The sequence below is a fragment of the Poecilia formosa genome, unplaced genomic scaffold (assembly GCF_000485575.1).
Source record: "Poecilia formosa unplaced genomic scaffold, Poecilia_formosa-5.1.2 Scaffold29, whole genome shotgun sequence".
Taxonomy (NCBI): Eukaryota; Metazoa; Chordata; class Actinopteri; order Cyprinodontiformes; family Poeciliidae; genus Poecilia; species Poecilia formosa.
In genome coordinates, this window is record NW_006799968.1 from 2,192,327 (window position 1) to 2,213,428 (window position 21,102).

The 21,102-nt window shown below is 39.3% G+C and overlaps 1 protein-coding gene across 1 annotated transcript; it reads left to right on the plus strand.

The window, feature by feature from the left end:
• The first annotated feature begins 15,443 nt into the window (after positions 1-15,443).
• Positions 15,444-17,662, plus strand: LOC103135992 (small EDRK-rich factor 2-like). Its single transcript, XM_007549061.2, has 3 exons — positions 15,444-15,586; positions 16,326-16,434; positions 17,216-17,662. The coding sequence occupies exons 1-3, from the start codon at positions 15,580-15,582 to the stop codon at positions 17,286-17,288; spliced, it is 189 nt and encodes a 62-aa protein (XP_007549123.1). The 5' UTR covers positions 15,444-15,579; the 3' UTR covers positions 17,289-17,662.
• Positions 17,663-21,102: the final 3,440 nt, after the last annotated feature.

Consider the following 21,102-nt stretch of genomic DNA (forward strand, 5'->3'; position numbering starts at 1 on the left):
CTACATGACACAATAAAATTAAGTGCACCTATCAAAACTGCTTCTCAAATTGATCTGAAAGATCCACATTCCTATAAAAACACCTAGATATTCAATACTTAGAGCTGAAATAAATTTAACTAGTATCAGTATCAATTCAAACTCTTCTTCATTCTGCTTTGTTTCCATCTCTGTGCCACAATCCACAGAGGTCTCCTGCCATCCCTAAAAAGATAACACCCTGGGCAGTTGCCCATATAGTCCATGTCAGAAACCACAACTGTCTGCACTATTAAACATAGCAATTAAGGCAATGCACTGATGGTAAACAACGCTCAACTATGAACTTCACATTTTAATGAAAAAACAAACAAAAACAAACACACACAAAAAACAAACAAACAGAAAAACAGTGCAATGTGACTTAAATCTAACAAGAAACACGACGGTTTTGTAGAAATGTAGTGAAGTTGAAAGCACACTTACTGTAAAATGTAGTGGAGTAAAAGTCAAAAGTATCCATTATTAAATCTACTTAAGTAAAGTACAGATACATGAAAATTGTTCTCAGTACAGTAACAAAGTACTTGTACTTTGTTACTTCCCACCACTGCAGGTAAGGTTTAATTAAAGCAGAGTGGCTTTGACAACAGCATGGATGTTTTAAATTATTATTTAAAAGTATATAAAAAGAATAACATCTGGATTTAGTAATAGCCTAATGTAAACAACGCGCTCATTCAGCAAGTCTGCCCGTTAGGTTCACGCGTGGGAGTGGGGCATTTGTTTTCAGGGACTTCAAAGTGAGGCAGGGTGCAAACTTACCCACAAAGGAACACAATTGCGCATGGGGAATAAGCTTTTATTCCCTCCGAACATCTCTTTGGGACCGCGCCATCCGAGGCACTCGTCGCCAAGCGGGCCCAGGTGTTTTCACCGTTTTGCTGAGAGTACATTAGGCTCTCGGCGTTCACCACTTTTACAGCCAAGGCACAGGTGTGGGTGGGAGAAGAGGCTCGTGGTCGGCGGTCGATCTCGACCTCGTAAACACTCTCGTAACGCCTCCCTCCGACTGTAGCTGCCGCTTTGGAAAAACGTCTGGATTGAATCAGTCTGATTGTTCACGTTCTCTTGCTTTCCATCACTCCGTCGCCAGCCACGTTGTGCTCAAAGCAAGGAAGAAAAAGAAAAGTCATTGGAGGTGAGACGGGCTGGTGTCTGTTTATTTACAGCTTAAATGTCATAATTGCCCCCATTTCTGATGGAAAAGTCAGTCTGGTCTGAAATAAGCAGCCTCTCTGCCAACACACACTTGAGACAACAATAAATGGTGGTCACCTCCTGGAACAGGATTGGGTAACTGGGAGCAGAAGCCAATTTCCTATAACCACAGGGACAGAAAGAAAGAACAACCCAATAACACCAAGACGCCAGACTACTCAAGCTTTTTATGCACGGAGATCAGAAAGCAGTTGTTTCTGAAGCCAGAGTGTTATTTTTCACATCTAAAATCCAAATGTTTACGGTATAAAAAAACCAAGGTAAATGTATGGTTGTTGTTTGGGGGGTGAACTGATTGCATGCATTCATGCCTTGAAGAAACAAGAAAGGGCAGAGAAACATTTTGACCTAGTTAAAGTATATGAAGGGTGACTTAGGCCTACTCAGGAAACAACAGTGCTGCAACAAGGAACAGCCTTTTGTTATAAAGTTGAGTCATTGCTTCATAAGTTTTTTTGTTGTTGTTGTTTTTTCCCCAATGTATTGACTATTTTGAACAATACCGTAGTGAGTGGTAGGTAGTGCTCTGGTGATTAATAATCAAGGAACATAAGAAACTTCCTCTTCCTTTAGCAGTGAGTCATTTGCTGCCAGTGTTTAATCTCTAATAAAATATGAAAACTAAATTTCATTTTAATGACAAATGTTTGCACAGTTCATGCCTGGATTTTCCTCGCAGTATTGCAAGTAAACCAAGATCAACCAAACCAAGAAAGACTTTGGGAGACACAGTCAGGCAGAGGACACAGGAAAGCAATGGAGCTATTCAGGCAGTCACAATGGCCCAATCAAAGTAAAGACCTTAATCTAGACATAAATCTGAGACAAAAGTTGAGAGATTTCGTTTGAAAAACCATTCATCATTTTCCTTCCACTTCACATTAAGGCACCACTTTATGTAGTATACTTTATGTACTTTATTCTATGACATAAAATCCCACCAATACAACTCAATGATTATTGAGATTTATGGTTGGAATGTGACAAATCTGAAACATGTGACCAAACACTGGAATAAATGTATAAGTCTGTATTTTGTCACTGCACCAGTGACACCATTTCAATCAAAAAATATGTTTTTTTTTTCTAAATGTAACATATGTTAACAACCCCTCTGTGCACTTTCACAGGTTGCACCCTTCTTTACGCGCTATTATTGCATTTCTTTCTCATCTACAAAGCTCTAAAAGAATATAATTATATATTAAACAAGCTATTCTTTTTTTTAATCGAAGGATTAATTTTTGTCTGCCTTTGATTTTTGTCCTGTTCTCTTTTCCACAATAATCTGCCTTAATTTTCTCTTATCCTGCGCTGCAGAGGAGTCATGCAGTTTGGGCAGCACTCTGAATAAGATAATGTCTGCCTTCCTGATGACTCACCAAGACTTCACAGCAAGCCCACTGCTTTGTGAAAGAACCGGACCATCCGTTTCCCCGCCACGAAGCTCGGGATGCGGTGGCTCCGACCCTGCAGCTGAACGGTGGGAGCAAAATGAGCAGCATTGAACTCCCCGAGATAAGTCGCTCGCCAGCTCATTTTGAACTTTCAAGTCCTTTGGCTTTCAAGTGCGATTACCTTTGTTGTGACACATAATGCGGCTCCTGACAAGGTGATGACTTTAATCAGCCTTCAAAGGCAACGGCATCATGTCGGTACAAGACCCACGCCCACTCACAGAGTGAATCCTTTGCTTAGATGTGTTAGCCTTGCTTTGGAGCAGAAGAGGGCTGAAATGAAATCTGCTCACCATATGATACTCCGATGACTGTGGATACACTCATTTGCACTGATCAAGAGGAGAGCGAAAACCACACTTTGGGCTCACCAGCCAACTGTTCTGGACTCTTAACACTCAAGTATTTAGGCTTACGAAATGAAAAGTTCCCACCTGTGGAGCAAGTATGTGGTATCATTGTTTTCTTATTACATGAAAACAATTTGGAAACTGTAGGTTTTTGCTAAAAATTTAGGAAAAAAATAGCTGCGGCATGTAAAAACTAAAGATATGTGCATTAATGGCTCTGATCGCAAACTAAAACATGACCTTTTACGTAAATATGTCTACGGTTGGGCATAAAAAACTGCTGATTTATAGATTGTTAGATTTTAACCAATAAAACGTGAAGCTGAATTAGTATTTCTGAGCTGCTCAGAAATGCTAATTAGGTATTGAAGTTCAATACCTAAAAGACCTTTAAGTTAATCACTTTAATTCAAATTAACATTTAAAACACGCTTTACTAAATTGCAAATTTTTAACCAGCAGTTGCAATTATTTTGTTCATCTGGTCTGTCCTCCTTTTTAAAAAGAAACAACAAATAAGAAGTGGTTTGAAAATAAGACATTAAACATTACTGAAAGTGTCACAAATCTTTTAAATCTATCCTAACCAAGTAACCTGAACAATTAAGCCAAGATAGTTTGTTGGCAAAAACTGCCTTAGGGTTAAGAATCTCACCTTGCTAGCAAGTTTGGCTTCAGCGTTACCGCTGCAGCTAACTAAGCTAACTACAGCTCGATGTAAAACTGACAGAAAACATGTCGCTCTAACAGGAACCTTCACCACTGCAAGTTCCATGAAGTTGCTATCCATTCATAATTCAACACATGTAAACGTAGCAGCCTAGTCACATGTGGTGCAGCAGAATAAAAGCTGATTGAGCCACTATCTTCATTTGAGTTCTGAACAAAAATGTTCTGGTTTTGTCAGAATTTAACAATTATAAAATTGTACTTTTCCTGGTGCATCAATAAGAAAAAAACAAAACCATTATTTAGAAAATAATCCAAGAGAAACTCGTGCAGAGTTGGTACGGATGACAACAGATTGAATTCGCCACATATCGATCTCGGACGTAACGTCATAAAAGCCGTCATATATTTTCAGATGTTCTTCCTGAGAAGCTCTCAGTAAGGATATTCTGCGTGCCGTTTGAACAAAAATGAAACACCGGGTTAAATAATCCGCATTAGACTGGTTTCTTTGCGGTGAAAGAGCACTGGGAGACGGAGACGGACCACGGTTACTCGCTGCATCTAATTCCACCCTTCATAATATTTGTCTCCACATGTCCTCTCTGGGAAAAGGCACTGTGGATATTTGTTACACCTCACACTGACAGTAATGGGCCTCACTGCACAGAACCGGTGTTCTGCTCTCTCCGACCTTCCCTCTGGTCCCGAGAGCCGTGTCTCAAGATGGGTGAGGGGCTCCCAGGTGTCCTCCCTCTCAACTAATTGAGGGCTAGTTAAGGCAAGTTGCCACGGTGGAGACTCTCACGTGTGAGATGCTACTTTTAGTGTCCCTCTTTTGAGAATACTGCTGTGGTTAGGAACATTTATATTTATAATGTGCGCACAGAATGTGGCAAAAGCGATTCTTTAGTTGTTGGATTTTTTGCTTATTGGTTTTTGGTTGGTTCACATTTCTGCCTTAGAAACAATCATCTACGTAGTCTCTGCACGATTCTGCCTGCCTCCTGCTTGTGTTTGTTTCCTCTACAGCCTTAAGGACGATTTGGTTTGTTCTGAAAAGAAGACAGTGCTTCTAAATGCACATTGTAGAATATGTTAAATGTGAAAGCTAAGTCCAGAAAAAGGGACCAAACTGAGCCCTGGTAACAGTTTGTTCATTTTCCAGAATGAATGAATGAATTTCAAAAATATGAGTTGAGTTTTTTGTTTTTTTTTTAATTTCCACACACATCCCTTGATGTCAGCCTGTTTTATTCACTCCACAGCTGGTCTTGGTGGGTGATTTTGAATGTCATCCTGTCAAAGTACCCATTTGTGTCACAGTTTAACCATCTACTTATTTATTTGTGGTGAAATAGCACTGGGAGCTTACCCTCTTTCTTCATTATTTCAACAACCCTGTACAATGAGCCAGTACCGCTGGCAGAAAGCTCGCTCTGTTTAGCCCGCTTTAATTGAACTCTGGTTTGTTTGCCTGGAAAGTCCGCTTTCTTTGGGAGGTAAAATTCTGATGCAGACCAAAAAAAAAAAAAAAGCACACTCTGATCTAAATAATCAAGGTCTCGGCTCGGCTGAGGTTAACTCTGGAGCAGTAGGAGACCGCTCCTAAAGCAGAAAGCAGATTACAGTAAAGGGCATTCTGGGTAAATACAACCAAAACAAACGGTCTTGTCCATGGTGATGATGTAAAAACTAACCTCCCAGTTGATGGGGATTCTGGTGTTGTTGCATGTTCCAGTTCGTGCCAAGCATGCGCTTTGCTTCTTGGATTGTTCCTGATCATCTTCACCAATTACATTTCATTTGACTCAGATAATGACCCCTAACACCCAACCAAATGAGTTTTGAAACGGTTCAGCAGGCTACCATTAAGCTTTTGGAACCCTTGAAGACTTTTTGATCAATACTTAAAAGTCACATCTCTGTGCCAGAAAAGAACAAAAAAAGAATTCTGCCTATTCCGCAGTAACGAGTAGTCAAATATCCAGCCAGAATAAGACCAGAAACTTTTTTGTGGACATGTACTCAGAATTATTGCATGTGCATGTTTAAACTTTAATGGACTATAAAGTGAAACCTGTGCACCTGGTACATGTATGACTAAACTTTTCATCACAACTATAATGCCTGAGTCAGCTTTAGAGGAAAAACGTTGTTTCTCCCAACCTGAGAAAGATCAGCTGCTCGTGTCCTTGTCGCAGCCATTACAGTTCATCGTCCGCATGCAAGCATTAGTTCAAGAGTTGACCAAATGACTCCGGGCCTCCGCTGCCAGAGATAATGAAAGCATTACATTTCAGACTTGGCTTTGCCGCTTGTTTTGTGCGAGCTTTTTAGACATAATACACGTTTTAAATGGGAACATTGCATACAGCTAATTTGTTTTGGCGTCCCGCTGTGCTCTGTTCTGCCCCGTCTACATTTTGCGCGGGGCTCTCACATGCGTACAGAGTGTTCCCGCCTGAGTCTGCAATGTTTTCCAAAGAGATTAAAGAATAAGGTGTTCTCCGCATGCAGAGCGGGAAGCCGTCAGTCGTGGCATCGTTTTGTCTGGACGCAGCTCACATGTGAGTCAGCCAGGAACTGTGAGGCTGAGCTCTTCCGCCGCGGGAGGACGAAGACAGGACAGATAAAATAACATAAAACAACGACGACGACAAAAAAATGAAATTAGTGTAAGTCTGTGGCGGAGAAATGGGGGAAACAATTCATGTGTGTTGTGTGTGTGTTTACTGCAATTCTGGTTCAATTATCCTTGTCCAAATTGAATTTGTGATGGGACCATCTAACCTTGTCGGAGGTACTTGGCCTGATCCAACACACAATCCACTGTTTTGTAGTCCACCTTATTCTGAATGTCCTGCATTAGTTGAATAAAGCCCGCTGCCTTGGCAACCGCAGCCATAAACACATTATCCCGACAACGTCATATTTCTCTTCAATAATTGTTGCTGTAAGAGCAGATTTGATGTTGGTTTTCTGTCAGCGTTGCAAACAGAAATACCTCAAGAGTTCATTGGCAGCTCAGGTTTACATTCAGTTAAAGTAATATAATGAGTGTGTGCTTAATTTGCAACTAATGTTTATAGTTAATTGCGAAACTAACCATATACAGTTTTGTTTTTGTTTGTTTTGCATGTTTACATTTTTGTACACACCACAACCAAAAACTTCAATGTATTTCAATGGGAATTTATGTCATAGAAACATCAACATAGCGGATAGCTGTGAGTGAAAGAAAAATAAAAACTGAATCTTACCAGATGAGACAAAAACTGAACCTGCATGAAAAAAAATAGTTTGAATGAATCTCGCCGTGGTAGAGGCAGCGTCATGCTGTGGGAAACAGGAACAGTTAGAACTGACGGGAAGATGAATGGAGCTAAATACAAGATAATCCTGGAAGCAACCTGCAAAAGATTTGGGAGTGGAGTGGATATCCATCTCTCAGCAGGACAACGACCTTCACTGGAAGGGCTACAATGGCCTAGTCCAAGGCCCTGCAGCCTTCCGTCGAAAACAGCCATTTTGCTCTCAGTCTAACTAAATAAAACTTTACTTAGGATGGTAAATGTTTGATCGTCTTTTGAAAAAAAGGGAGATTATAATTCTTGCTATATCTACTATATAAAATGTGTTCTAATGTTCAAAGAACTATTATTTTATTTCTCTTTTTAGGTTTTAAACAAAGAAACATGCAAAGCAAAAATTGCAACGAAGTGGGTTTATATATTTTCTTCTATGGGATGTTGATATTACTTGAAAATGCAAACAAACCTCTTATATCCTCTTGAGTTTACATGTTTGTACCTAAAAACCATTATAGGTTATTTTGGAGTCATTCTTTTGTGAGAATTTAGTGCAAATGTTCCATCAAAAGAATCTGAAAAAACTGTCATAACCTGTGTTTATTATTATATCTCTATTTAAACAATCAGGTGCTTCTTTATGACTTTGTGACAAAGTTATTAAGAGCCACTGTGAAAGGTTTAAAGAGCCACTTGCGGCTCCAGAGCTGCAGATTGCAGCCACAAGGGTCAAAGCCCAGACCAAAATCCAATTCCGAATTTGGTTGCCAAAAGAGTAAACTTGACAAATGGGTAAAATCTTTATTGTCTGGAGATTCTTGGCTCTACATTTGTAAAGAAATTTTGCAAGCTTTTAAGAAAAACGCAATAAGTAAATCTGGGGCCGGTGAGACAAACTCAGCGTTGTATGGAAAGATGTTTCCTGGATGTGACGCAGGTCTGACTGTAGAAACTGGATTCTGTAGCTCTGATATGAACCAAAGTAACAACAGGAGAAGGTCTCAGCTTACAATCCAAAGCTGACATCAGAGTCTAAACAAACAATTCGGAACAACAGAGCTGATCCTCAGGGATCAAGCTGCTTAGGTCACATTAAAGAAACAGCGAATTGGAGTCGTAAAATTCACTCACACCTGCTTTGACTTTCTAAAATCAATAACTTGGTGTTGTTTTCACTGAGTTCCACCCAGCTGCATGTCAGTGAAATTCAGCCCAACCGAATCTCCACCCTTGTCAGACGGCGATTTGCGTGTTCTGCAATCGACCGGGTAAAACATCTGCACTCCTGGAGGAGTGATCTCAGCTCTCACGTGTCTTCTTTTGGCCCAGCGACTGTTTCTTCACAGGCGTGCCAGTGAGGGGTTCAAGTAAAGGCTGAAATCGTGGATTCTTTACAAAAAATAAAGATCCTGCAGTGTAATGACTCTACCGGGCCTTTGACTGGGACAGCATGGTTTGGCGAGGAGGAAAAGAACTGAGTTTTTTCCAAGTGGTTCTGGTGAAAATCAAAGATGAAATATCTGAAAAAAAAACTTGGAGTTTTATGATGTTATATTTGTTAGAGGACGTAAAATTATTAAATATCCGAATATGTTTTTAATATAATAAATGTCGGGTTTTACTGCACCAGAAAAGGAGCTCTCATTGAGTCTCTCAGAGGGACAGTAATTTAAAGCAGACTGTCAAATAGATTAAAAAATGACTCAGCAAAGACTAAATGAGACATCTTCCTTGGCTTTCTCCATACAATGAAATCCTTAAGAAAATCTTTAAAGTGAACTAAAGAGGTTCTGGGCCTTTGACTGGGACCTAAAGAGATTCACCTTAAAGTGAACCTAAAGAACCCAGAAAAATGTTCACATTTGCAGACAACAATGTTCTGGAGTGGCATGTTTACCAAAATGACTGCTGGAATATTCATGTTAATATTACCTCATGGACTCGTGTCAAAATTAGCTTAGGACGATCAGAGCACAAGACCGGATGAGCTCGCAACGACAGCTGACGACAGCAGGCGGGACTCTGGCGCTGTGATGGATGATGGCGGTGAAATGAGACTGAGAGAAATGTTGCACACGTTCAGTTTGGCATCTTCCGTCTCACTTCAGCGCTTCCAAGTCTTCATGATCGGCGTCGACGACGGTGCAGCCACTGTAAACCGACTCAAATGTTGGAGAAAACATTCCTTCACTTTACCGATGGCCTCCCTGCCAGCTCATGAATCATCTGTCATGTGTGGAAACAACATGTCAGAAAATAGCTCAAGTTCGATCAGACTGGATGGAAAGTTTCTGTTAACATCGATTAAGTCCCACTGCAGGGTCTCTGTCGGTTTCACCGACACAAATTAGAGATATTTTAAGACCTTTTTTAAGACCATCATGAATGAAATTTAAGTCCTGTATCAAAAGAGGAATGTGCAAAAGAAAACTGAATATTTTATTTAGTTGTAAAGCCACATTTTGTTTTGCACAGAGTGCACTGGTAGGCAACAGAACCCGGTAACGCAAAAAGGTTAGCTAGCTAGCAAGGGTGCATTAGCAGCTAGCTGGTGGTAGCCTAAACAGCCTGGAGTCACAGAATGTAATAAAGATGTCTGGAGGCGTCTCAATCTTTTGCCTGACAGAGAAGTCTCATGAACAAAATAAAATACATCAAATTTAGAAGATTAAATTGTCCTGCCATAAAAATTTTCAAACCTGTTTTGATGTATTTAAGATCAACTTGCATACCTTCAACTTTCAGAAATATTGGCCAAAGTCATTATTTGACAAAAGGGATTTAAAAAAAAAAATCACTTTAGACAAAAAAAAAAAAAAAAAAAAGGTAATTATTTTAGGAAGGTGTTGATATTTTCTAATGAATTTAAAACATTCTAAGGCCTCATTTTTAAGACATTTTAAGGACTTGCAAACACCCTACACACTGGGGTAGATCTGGACTTTGACTGGGCCATCCTAACACAAGAATGGGATTTAAAGTAAACCATTCCATTGTAGCTCTGGTTGTATGCTTACAGGTACTAAAAACTGCTGGGTTATTTTCATAACCCATCTGCCGGGTGGAAGCCGTTGGGTCGCATTGGATTAGTTTGACCAAACATTGAGTCAATAATCATAAAATCATAACTCCAAGAGTTAGGTCAACAATATGCCAGAACTTTACAGTTTGACTAATTCTGTTGGGTCACGGGTTGGGTAGGTATAATCAAATATTGGATCCAAATTTTACCCAATTGGTTGGGCCAAACCTTAGAAGAAGCCACGCCCCCTTCACAAACCTCCACTTTCAACAAGACTGTGATCTTCAGCTATCGCTGCACTTCTCCTCTACTTTAGGGTCCTTCTTGTAGTAATTACAGTAATTACCAGAAATCTGGGAACAGCCAAATATTTATACAAGCATTTTACAACTGAAGCTAAACTGATTTGGCAAGAAGGCCAAAACAACATGTTGGAAGTGTTGACACATACACACGCGCGCACAAACACACACACAAAAACCCAACTCAGTTAAATATAGCGGAATATTTCAGGAAAAACACAGCGCCGTCTGAACCTTCTGCAGACATGGCCGACAGCAAGAAGAACAGCCGTCACGAACATAACCTCTGCAGAAGCCAAAAATAAAAAATAAAAAAAATAGAAAATCCAGTCAACATTGTGAAAATTACCAGGTGGTGATAATTCCGCTGGCGGACGAAAATAGCTTGCTTTAAGCAGGATGTTGTCACAGAAAGCAGCTGTGGGGGGAAAACAAGTCATGGGCAGACGTCCTGCGGTGCCCTGTGTCGCCACCAGCCCAATAAAGTGACCGCAGTTGTTTGACATGCTGCTCTAACAGGCTGCTGCAGCCGACACGCTTCAGCACGCAACAAGCCGTGGCTGTTTTGTCAGAAAAGCCTCACCGTTTGCCGGCGTTAGCTGCAACGTTTCAAGGCTCCAGCAGCTTTCATGGAGTCGTTTTGTTTTTGTTTTTTGTTTTTTTAAACGACCTCCGTTCCAGATTGTAGGAGTGAAATCTCAACCATGTGCCGAGAACAGAAAAACAACCAGACAATTTGGGATGTTGTGTAGCCATGCAGCCGACGCAGCTCTGAGGGATGGAAAGTAGATTTGGGAGAGTTTGACGACTTAAGGCTTTTCACAGCTCCAGTGAGAAGCTGAGAGATACAAAATCTCTTGCTAAGTTTCCTGGCATTTAGCAAATAGAAAATGTTTTGGTGATCGTAACTGACCTAAAACAAGAAAAGTTTGATCTTTTTATCCTCAGATTAGAGGTGGGGGTGGATTGATTCAAAATACCAAGTATTGGTATCGGATTGATATCAGTTTGGGAAAATTGATACTTTTGAGGAATTACAATATAAAATAAATGAAAACTTCAAGAGGGATTCTGAAGCTAATCTACATCAGGAAAAATTGTATTTTGATTTTCTCTCAAATTATATACTTTTTGCACTTTGTCTTTGGAAAGAATTGCACACAAATTATTTTTGTTCTTTTTTTTCTGTTTATAATGTTAGTATGTTATTGTTTTATTTTGTGGACACCTTTAAACTTTGTCTAAATTCAAAATAGTTTTGAATTGATCAGAAATAATTCAAAGGAAAAACAACAGAAAAAGCAGAAGGTCAGAATTGTGATGATATATCAAACTTAAATAATAAAAAAGTATCGGTATTTATATCGTTCTTTATCTGTAATCGGATTGATACAAAAACAATATACACCCCTCTACTTCTGAGTCCTGACTGTGAAAAAAAATTAAAAATTGCATAACTTTTTTGTCTTATATACAAGAAAAAGTTTGGTAAATCTGGTTATTCCACTAAAGCCTTCACTGCCAGCAGGTTTTGCGTCTTCTGCTGCAGAAGATATTTTTACAACAGTGCATGAGCACCATAAATCAGCACAAATCTGTTGAATTGTTCAAAAATTAGACCTATAAGACCGTGATCAACGACCGGCTGTCGTGAGGACAGTATGGACTGTTTGAAAAAGACTCTGACCTCGAAACGTCGAAAATAAAACGTAAAGGAAAACAAAGATAATTTGGGACTTTTAGCCTAAAAGCCATCAGGGATACACAGAGCTGCGCACCAGAGCGGGCTTTCAGCATATAATTACGTTCTGAAAAGACGGCGTTTTTCACTCAAATAGCCCGTTGGCAACACCGCTGCAGCAGCAGTTTGATTACTCATTGTGTTCACACAGCAATTACGTCCTTAAAATACAGTATTCACCTTTCAAAAGGGAACCCAACCCGTCATTCTCTCTCCTCCTATAGATAACTTCCACTTCTGAAGCTACATTTTAAGGCTTCTTTTTTGCCTGAGCTACTGTATAGACATGTGGAGTGGATTTCAGTCAGTCTCTCCTCCGTCTATTCCTTAGATTGATAGATTTACACACTTACACACACACTCATCTAAAAAAAAGTGTAAAATTCAAAATTTGTTGTCACTCGTTCCAGAAAGTGAAACTTGTACAGTATGTTATATAGACTCACTAGACATAGAGTGAAATATTTTAAGAGTTTATTATTATTATTTTATGATCATGGCTTACAGATAATAGAAAATCTAAAATTCAACATCTCAGAAATTTAGGATGCTTCAAAAAATACATCCTACATACGGATTGTACAGCTAAAGAAGCTGGTTGTTCACAGAGGAGCGCCGCATCGAAGCATAATCAAAGAAAGTTGAGTGGAAGGAAAAAGTGTGTTTGGAGAAGGTGCCCCAAAATATCAAAATGTTCACAATGTGGTAATTTTTCTGATTCCAAATCTTTAGGGCTTGCTAAAGATTTTACAACCCATCAACTTTTTAACCCATATCAAGGAAGCCATAGTTGAAAGAGAGCAGTAAGAAGCCATGTTGGAAGTTTGCCATAAAGCTGTATAAGAGAAACTGTAAGAATGTGACAGATTCAGTTCACTGGTCAGATGAGACCAAAATTCAAGTTTTTGGGCTTGCACAGGACTGCACTAAATACAGGGCAATCGTGGTAGAATACAGTGAGAGACTGAAATAGAAATAGATTCAGCTTTATGCTGGACGTAAACATACAGACAGAGCTTAACATGGATCCTGGACAACACTTGACAATTAAATCAGACTGAACTTCCAAAGAGGAAAGAGTGGGGAAAGCCCTGTAAAGCTACCAAAAGGAAAAAGAACTGCAACTGCAATGGCAGCAAAAAGTGGTTCTACAAATGAACTATTCAGGAGGGTGAATAAAAAAAATGCAAAAAAACATTGTTTAGAAATATCTTTTTGAATAGATTTGGGACTATCCATTGATTTCCTTTCTTCTTCACAAGTACGCACTGCTTTGTGTTCGTCTGTCACCTAAAATCCCAATGAAATACCACGAGGTTCATGACTGTGACATGACGATATGTGAGAAAGTTCAAGGTGTATGAATACTTCTGCAAGGCTTTGCAAACTATGGAAATGCAAATTCACAAAGTGTTCAGTGGCTTATTACAATATTGACTCAGTCTGACAGTTTAGGAGCCAGACGGAAAATAATAACACAATACCAAGAGTGGTAAGAAACATCCTGTTGTCTTCCTGTTACAGGGATCCCATTTTCTCTTGAATCCTGAGGACCAACATGGAAACATTCTGCTTCCTACCAGATGGTTTCAGATAACTGCTATTTGTGTTTATGAAAACACAAATAGCATTAACATTTGTTTTGTGCTATTTGTAAATCAGTTATTTGTAAAATGACTCAGAACAATTTTATCCAATATTTAAAATGCAGACGCTCCGGTGCGTTTATTCCCTTATTTTCTAAATGTATTTGAGTAAAGTGCGCCACCTGGTGGCCGTTTAAAATATATATATTTACACTCCACAGAATGTGGGCTGAATACGTGATCCGTAACCAATTTTATTTTGAAATTTCTACTCATTGTTGTGCAACTAAGACTGTTTTCGAAATGGGTTGGCTAAACACCACAGTCTGGTTCTAAGCTGGACTGGATGCTTACTGTGGACATTTTCCATGACTGATGCTGGACTCTTTCATGTGTTAAACTTGGTTTATTCTGTCGTGTAAAGTTAATCATTTTGTAGAAATCAGTTATTCCTTAAAGTTTTCTCATCCCCCCCAACCCCCCTAAAACAGCCAAATTTTGCTGATCATGAATGATTTGTAAAGGCACAAAAAGGGAAGATCATCCAATGAGGTAAATACTTTTCATAGGCACGGTACTGCCTGCAACTTTCCAGGCCCATTTGTGACCCAATCGCTACATCTACAGGATGCATGGGGTAATTACAAGGGCTACTTGTGTATTTATTTGATTACTTCTGTATGACAATTAGTGGATCGCCATTCTTTTAGCAGGGAAGTAAAAAATAAATAAATAAAAACTAAAGGACTCAAAGGGTTAGGTACCTTTTGTGAGCGATTTTATTTTTTAATAGTTAGAAGTTGACGTCATTACATCATAACACTAAATAATAAAAATACCTACGCTTCAGTTTGTTACTTAAAACTAGAAAATATATTTTCCTTTCCCCTCTGTTTGGTACGTGGATTTCCGTCAGACACAACAACAAACAGAACCCTTGGAAAAAGCTGTGGATGTGTCAAAGGGAGGACTCCTTTCCAATCAGACGGGAGGTGAATCGGGTAGAAATATTTAGTGGGAGGAGTTTTCTGCGGAGAACCCTGGCTAGAATCAAAAAAGAAAATTAAATGTTGTTGTAGCTCAGATTCTTCAAAGATTTATTGTAGATGACTGATTACTGTTGGCAGGAATTATCTTTTGTAGTGGTCTGTATTACAGCAAATTTGAAGAAGCCTCTGATTGATGATACTATGTTTTCTCAAGATGGTTTCATGAAGAGGATGGTCAGAGTTGCTCATAATTTTCTTAATTTTATAAAGAATTCTCCATCATTTCTGTCTTCTCTCACCTGATTGCCCTAGTTATGCTAGATAATCATCCATAATAATATACACATTCCTTAATCTCTGTCTAAATAAGATGTGACTTTCTGATCAAGTCATCATCATGTCCTCACCTTTTCCACAATCTGTTGCAACCAGTAGATCAGCAGGTGGAGCAGGTCTTTAATTGTTGGTCAACTCAAGTCATGTAACATGAGTTGGAGAAATAAGGAGGATGGGGCCGGGGGGGGTGTTCATTCTGGTCCGCATTAAAGATGGTCATGTCTTATAAAATGGATGGGTAAGGTAAGAATGTGACATTAGTTGACGGACACTGAGTCATCGAGTTAAAAGGTTAATATGGTTGTTTCAAATCCCACCACCCTCAGCGCATCGATTACCTCACCGGATGACAAATGATGCGCACCCACACGATTACAGACTTGGCGCATGCGCAGTGGTCGTGTTTGTATGGAATGTTCTGGCGTCTGTGTGACAGTTAGCAGCCACAGTGAGGCGCAACCACAGCGGAGGAAGCCAGTGGACGACGACAAGGGAGCTAGCGGCCCTTTGGCTGAGCTTATCTGGATTTTGGGCGAAAGACACATAGGGTGCTAAAATGACCAGTGAGTATCGACACATAATTCCACTTTTAGGCAAATTTCTGGACTGCGTGTGGCCTCTCTTTGGCTACTGATCGACCTTGGTTCCGTCTATTTCAGAAAATAGACGTACCCGAACCAGTGTATCTAACGTTCTGTCATGGTATTTGTTTGGACATTTTTATTTATATTTAAAGCCAATGCTGTGCTGTCTATGATTAGTTTGCTTGAAGCGAGTCTTGATTTAAAGTGTGTTCCACCTGACCGTGTGTTACATAAGAGGCGTCTTTCATTGTCTGTGGGTCAGTGGAATGTCTGTTCCGGTTGTTAGCCTGAGCCCTAGCTTACAGCACGAACGGGTTTCGTTTGTTTTCTCGCTTCATTAGAAGCAAGTGGCGTGAATAGCGAACAGGACGTCAGCAATGTGGGCAGAGGTGATCTTGAAACTGCTCTAGAGTGGTTCTAGCATTGTTACCCTTCATTAATAACCCCGCTGGTTGCGACAAAGCGCTGGTGGATGCATTTCTTCCTTAGGCGCTGTTCTTTGGCTGCTGCTCCGCAGCGCCGCTCTGCCACGTCGGCTGCTTCAACTTGAAGTCCTATTACATATTTTATCTATCAATCCTATTTTCTATGCTATTCAAACAAATTATTAAACAAAGAGTTTTAGGACACTATGTATTTTTTTAGTTAGCGTTTTAAAGGACCGTACACCCTGAGGTGTGTGTTACTGATGTGCCGCTGCTTTTTGTCCGACCCGCAGGAGGCAACCAGCGCGAGCTTGCACGCCAGAAGGCTGCCAAGAAGCAGACCGAGCAAAGCAAAGGCAAGCGGAACGAGGACGGGCTTTCCGCTGCTGCCAGGAAACAACGGTGAGCACCGGGAGCAACAGCTTCGGGACTTTGTTTTGCAAAATGAGTGTAGGTTGTATATTTACTTTAGTTATGTCCTAAATTTGGAAGTCAGTTGCTGCTTTTGTTTCCCTTTGTAATTTTTTTTTTTTTTTTCGAAATTAATTTATTGTTGTAGTTTTCTAAGAAACGCCATCACAACCATCTGTTTCCGTAGATTCGTCCACACTGTCAATGTTTTGGTGTTAAAATCAAACGTACCGACTAAAGTAACAATTGAATCTACAAAATACGGAGAATTTTTGTCTTTGTTTTTGTCGGGAATTTCAGTATTTTGATGTTAGAAATACACTTTCAACAGTGTTTTGTATGTTATCGTTCTGGATAAAGATTTTGGGTATAATGGCACGTTGAAAAATGACTGTTGGATGGATAGATATAAACTATTTAAGGTCCAACTAATAGAACAAAATAAACAACCATTTTTTTTATCTTACCTTTATTTATTCAGATATGTATTTTTGTAACAGAATGTGCTGCACACTCTTTTACAGATGTTTTGTTTTTGTTCTGTTTTGTATTTGACTTGCCAGTTACTTTCTTTAAATGGGATTATTTTTAGTTTTGATTTCCTGAAATCCAGACATTTATTTGCCTTAAACTTAACTCTGACTTGTATGTTTAATAAATTCTGGCTTTGAAAGCACAAATTCAAACAGTTGGTAAAAGTCTTGTTTGATTCATGTATCGCAGTTCTCTTAATAACTTCAACTAATTTGGAGATGGTTTTTTTCTGTCGTAGGGATGCAGAAATTATGCAACAGAAGCAGAAAAAAGCAAACGAAGCAGGGAAAGCAGGCTCGAAGTCCAAGTGAAAAATGACACAGAAGAAGAATTAAACTCACTGTTTTTGAGAACATCACTTGTTCAGCATTCTTTCCTGATATTTATAAGAATGGATCTGTCAGTTTTGTCTAGACTCGAGAATCCAGGATCCACCAAATCTACCTGTGGCAAAAACCATTGCTTGTCGGAGTTACTTTCCATGGTTAAATTAAACAAACGCATGGGTTAAGCCTTACCCCTGTAAGCGGTGCTGCGTGCAGAGCACCATCAGCGGCGTAAGCAGGATGAAGTGGAGCAACTCTTGATGTAAAAGCATCTGTGTAACAGTTGTGTATTTTTGTACAAAAAAAGTGTCCCTTTCTGATTTCAAATAAAGTGTATCTTTTTAGTTCATGCTTACTTATTCTGAATGTTTGTGGTTGGAGTTTGTGTAGCACTTAAGCTCATTCATATAATATAATGAACATGTATATGGAGTGATATTTTCTTCTTAAAGGAACCTTTGATAAGCTGCATTTAGATAAAATCCATTTTCTCTTCAACTATTCTTTTACATACATAATATAAATAAACGTACCAACACTTAAATTCCCCTTTGAGTGAGTGTGTGTATGCATGGTCGTTTATCTGTGATTTTTTTATTTATTTTTTTTGTGATATAAAATCAAAAACAGGCATGAAGATTAAGCAAACAAAATGAAATGTGGAGGAAAAAAGATGTTTCCAACCAGAGTCCCTCTGCAGGTACAGATGATGGAACTTATAAACATCCTAGTTTTCAAGTTCTGTAATTGCAGCGACAATAAATTCCAGTTTTATTTGTGCATATGATCATTTTTTGAACTTTAACTATAGTGTATTTTTTAAAAAGGAAAAAGCACAGTGATATGGGGTGCATTTGTTTGCTCCTGTTGACGGAACAGTTAACTTTTTTTCTAATACAAATGTTAATTGAAAATAATTAGGTTAGATCTGAGGTAGTACAAATAATACATTATTAGACTGATAAGCATTTTGACCATCTCCAAGCTGCATTAAACATATGAAAACACTTGAATTACACATATCAAGTTGTGTTTTCATGTAGTGAAGGGATGTGCAGCTTAGGATGACCAGCAGCCGATAGTGTACATTTATTAATTTTTTTTCCTATTTTTCAGTCACTTCAGGCCAGTAAAAATAATAAAAAAGCTTTAAAATGCAAAAAAGATTTCCCAAAACATTGGAAATTTCAGATCATATCAGAGGCATTGATGTTTTATTGTTAGTTCAACAACATCACAAGAAACAATATTAGTAATAAAAAAATTAAAGAACGAGATGAATGGGTCCACTTTCACCAGCGTGGTGCATGCTGGGTAATAGGGATGGTGTTTAGCTAGTTAGACCTTTTCATGTTGAGGATGGACTCGGAACCAATTCTAACAAAAACGATGTAATAATTATGAATATGGGGCCAGCCAAGTTTAGTTATGAAATTAAAAAGCATGAGAATAATAGTAGTAGAAATATTTATCAATACCAATTAAGGTTTCAGGTAATATACCAAAGCGTGAAGCCGCGTTACTGTAAGTGAGGGAGATGTAAAATAGATTAAATTAAAGCTGAAGCGGCAGCACATGGCCACTAGGTGGAGACAAACGCTGCAATAAACACAAGTAGTTTTAACAGCAACCTGGTTGACATTAAATGCTCTCCTACAGAAGTCAAACGACTCATTCTATGCATACATAATAAATAACACAACAGTAGGAACAGCTAAAGGCAAATTTAGCATCTAAAGATTAATCTTAAGAACAGCAGGAACATGTGATTAAAGCATCAGGTTTGTTCAGAAAACAAAAGAACAAGATATGAATCCCTTCTCCAGCATGTTTGTGTCCTTCGTTTTCAGATTACAGTGACAAATGCATCTGCTCTCAATCTCAAGCAGAGAGAGCAGGTGAGGATCTGAATAGTGATGAGACAAAATGCAGCATCAGCCAGTAGCGTAAATGGGAGAAAACTCAAATCTGATCCGCTATCATCCGCTGCTCTCTGCTCAGCGCTTTTGCATAAGATCTCATTTAAATTCAAGCGTCAGGAAGACGAGCAGCAGCGTGTGGGTTCTGGCCTGGTGTGTGTGTGTTCTTTTTCTTTACGCATCAAGCAAGAAACTCAGTGATCATGAGAAGTGTAGAGTGCAAAGAAAAGCTGCAGTCTGATTAAAATCATAAACAGACTTCTCATCAAGCTTTTCCTTTCATTTCATTTTCTAATCTCTTAAAAGTGCAGAAAATACTTTGTTTTTGATAGAACTTAAATATGTGCGCCTGATAGACTTCAAGCAATGTTAGCCGATTTGATCTAATATAAGTGTTCCTCCTTTTACCGCTGAAACATTCTGGGTGACAAAAACATGGCTTGGTTTTTGTCTGTCGTTTTAACACATTCCTCAAAAATAATTTGTATTATTTTCCACCAGAATTTCCTTTTCCCCGCTCAACTGATCCTCCAGGGTTACCATGGGCCGTGTAAATCTTCACGCGTTACCGAGGATGTGTAGTTTCCCTCAGCTGACTGAATATAAACTCTGCTTAGTGAATTTTAAAACATAATCACAACTTAAACGCTGCTTATTCTCAAAGGCTAGAATGGCTAGTGATACGTCAACGTTGAATCGCAGATTACCCTTCTTGTCCGTAGTGACAGCAGATAATCCAGTGGTGTTTGATGTAAAATGGGACGTCAAAGAGAAACGCAAAGGCTTAGAAAGAATGAAATGAGTTCAAAAATTGCCTCTAAAATTTCAAGAACCTTGAGTATCACTAGAGATACAAGTGCCGAGTCTTTATGTGTGCTTTGATCATCACTTTTGTCTAAACCCCCTTTATGCCATAAAAGACATCCCTAACACATTAAAGCATTGGGTATCAACGGTGGTTTGTGATATCTAGGATCAAACTGTGACAGAAGCAAATCCTGTAGACCGCAGATCACACTCACTTGCTTGGTGATACAGTGAAGGAAAGTTTAGCTAGCCCTACTTCAAGGCCTTGGAATGATCTGTTCTTCCCCAGTCGGTTCCAGCCAGATTTGTCTCCATTTGCAGATCCTGCAAGGTTCCTCTCCCCCCCGACTATTTTTAAGTGATTTGATTGGCAGCAGACTTCACTCGTTGACTGGCCTGTGGATTTGCGTCACTAGACGAGCGAAGGCGGTACTTGCAAGCTCCTTGAACAACATCTCAACCATTTCCAATCTGCAATGAGACCATGGTAGATGGCGAGCTGAAAATAGAGAATTCCATGGTCAAACTGTGAAGCCCAAACCTTTTTTTTTTTTTTTTTAAATCAATTGTTGCGGAAGAACGCAAACAGTGTCAACTAGGCAGGGCAACCCGCAACAAATAAATATGCCTTGAGATTTCGGAGAAAGTAGCAGCCTGAGGTCACACAAGCAAAATTACATCATTGGCGTGTCGACCATAACTCTATAGTTACGGTCAATAGAGTTATGGTCTATAGACCGTACAGCCCACATACTAAGGAACACACTGCCGATGGAGACACACCCAACTTGGCCAGAACCAAACCAGACACTAACCGGATAGAGAGATTTGACAAATGAGAGACAGCTTTCAGTGAGATGCAAACACGATCGCTGCTGCTAGGTTTAAAGATGCAGGAGCCATATAGGACTTGGAGATCAGGCTGAGAAATCTCTCGCTTTCTCACTTGGATTTCAGAGTTTAGAGATTTCTTTTTCCAGTAGAAAAGAATACGATTTTTCAGAGTGCAAACTGGAACCACACTGATGCCCACCAAACCAAAGTACAATATAGCAATGAGACATCAAAAATAA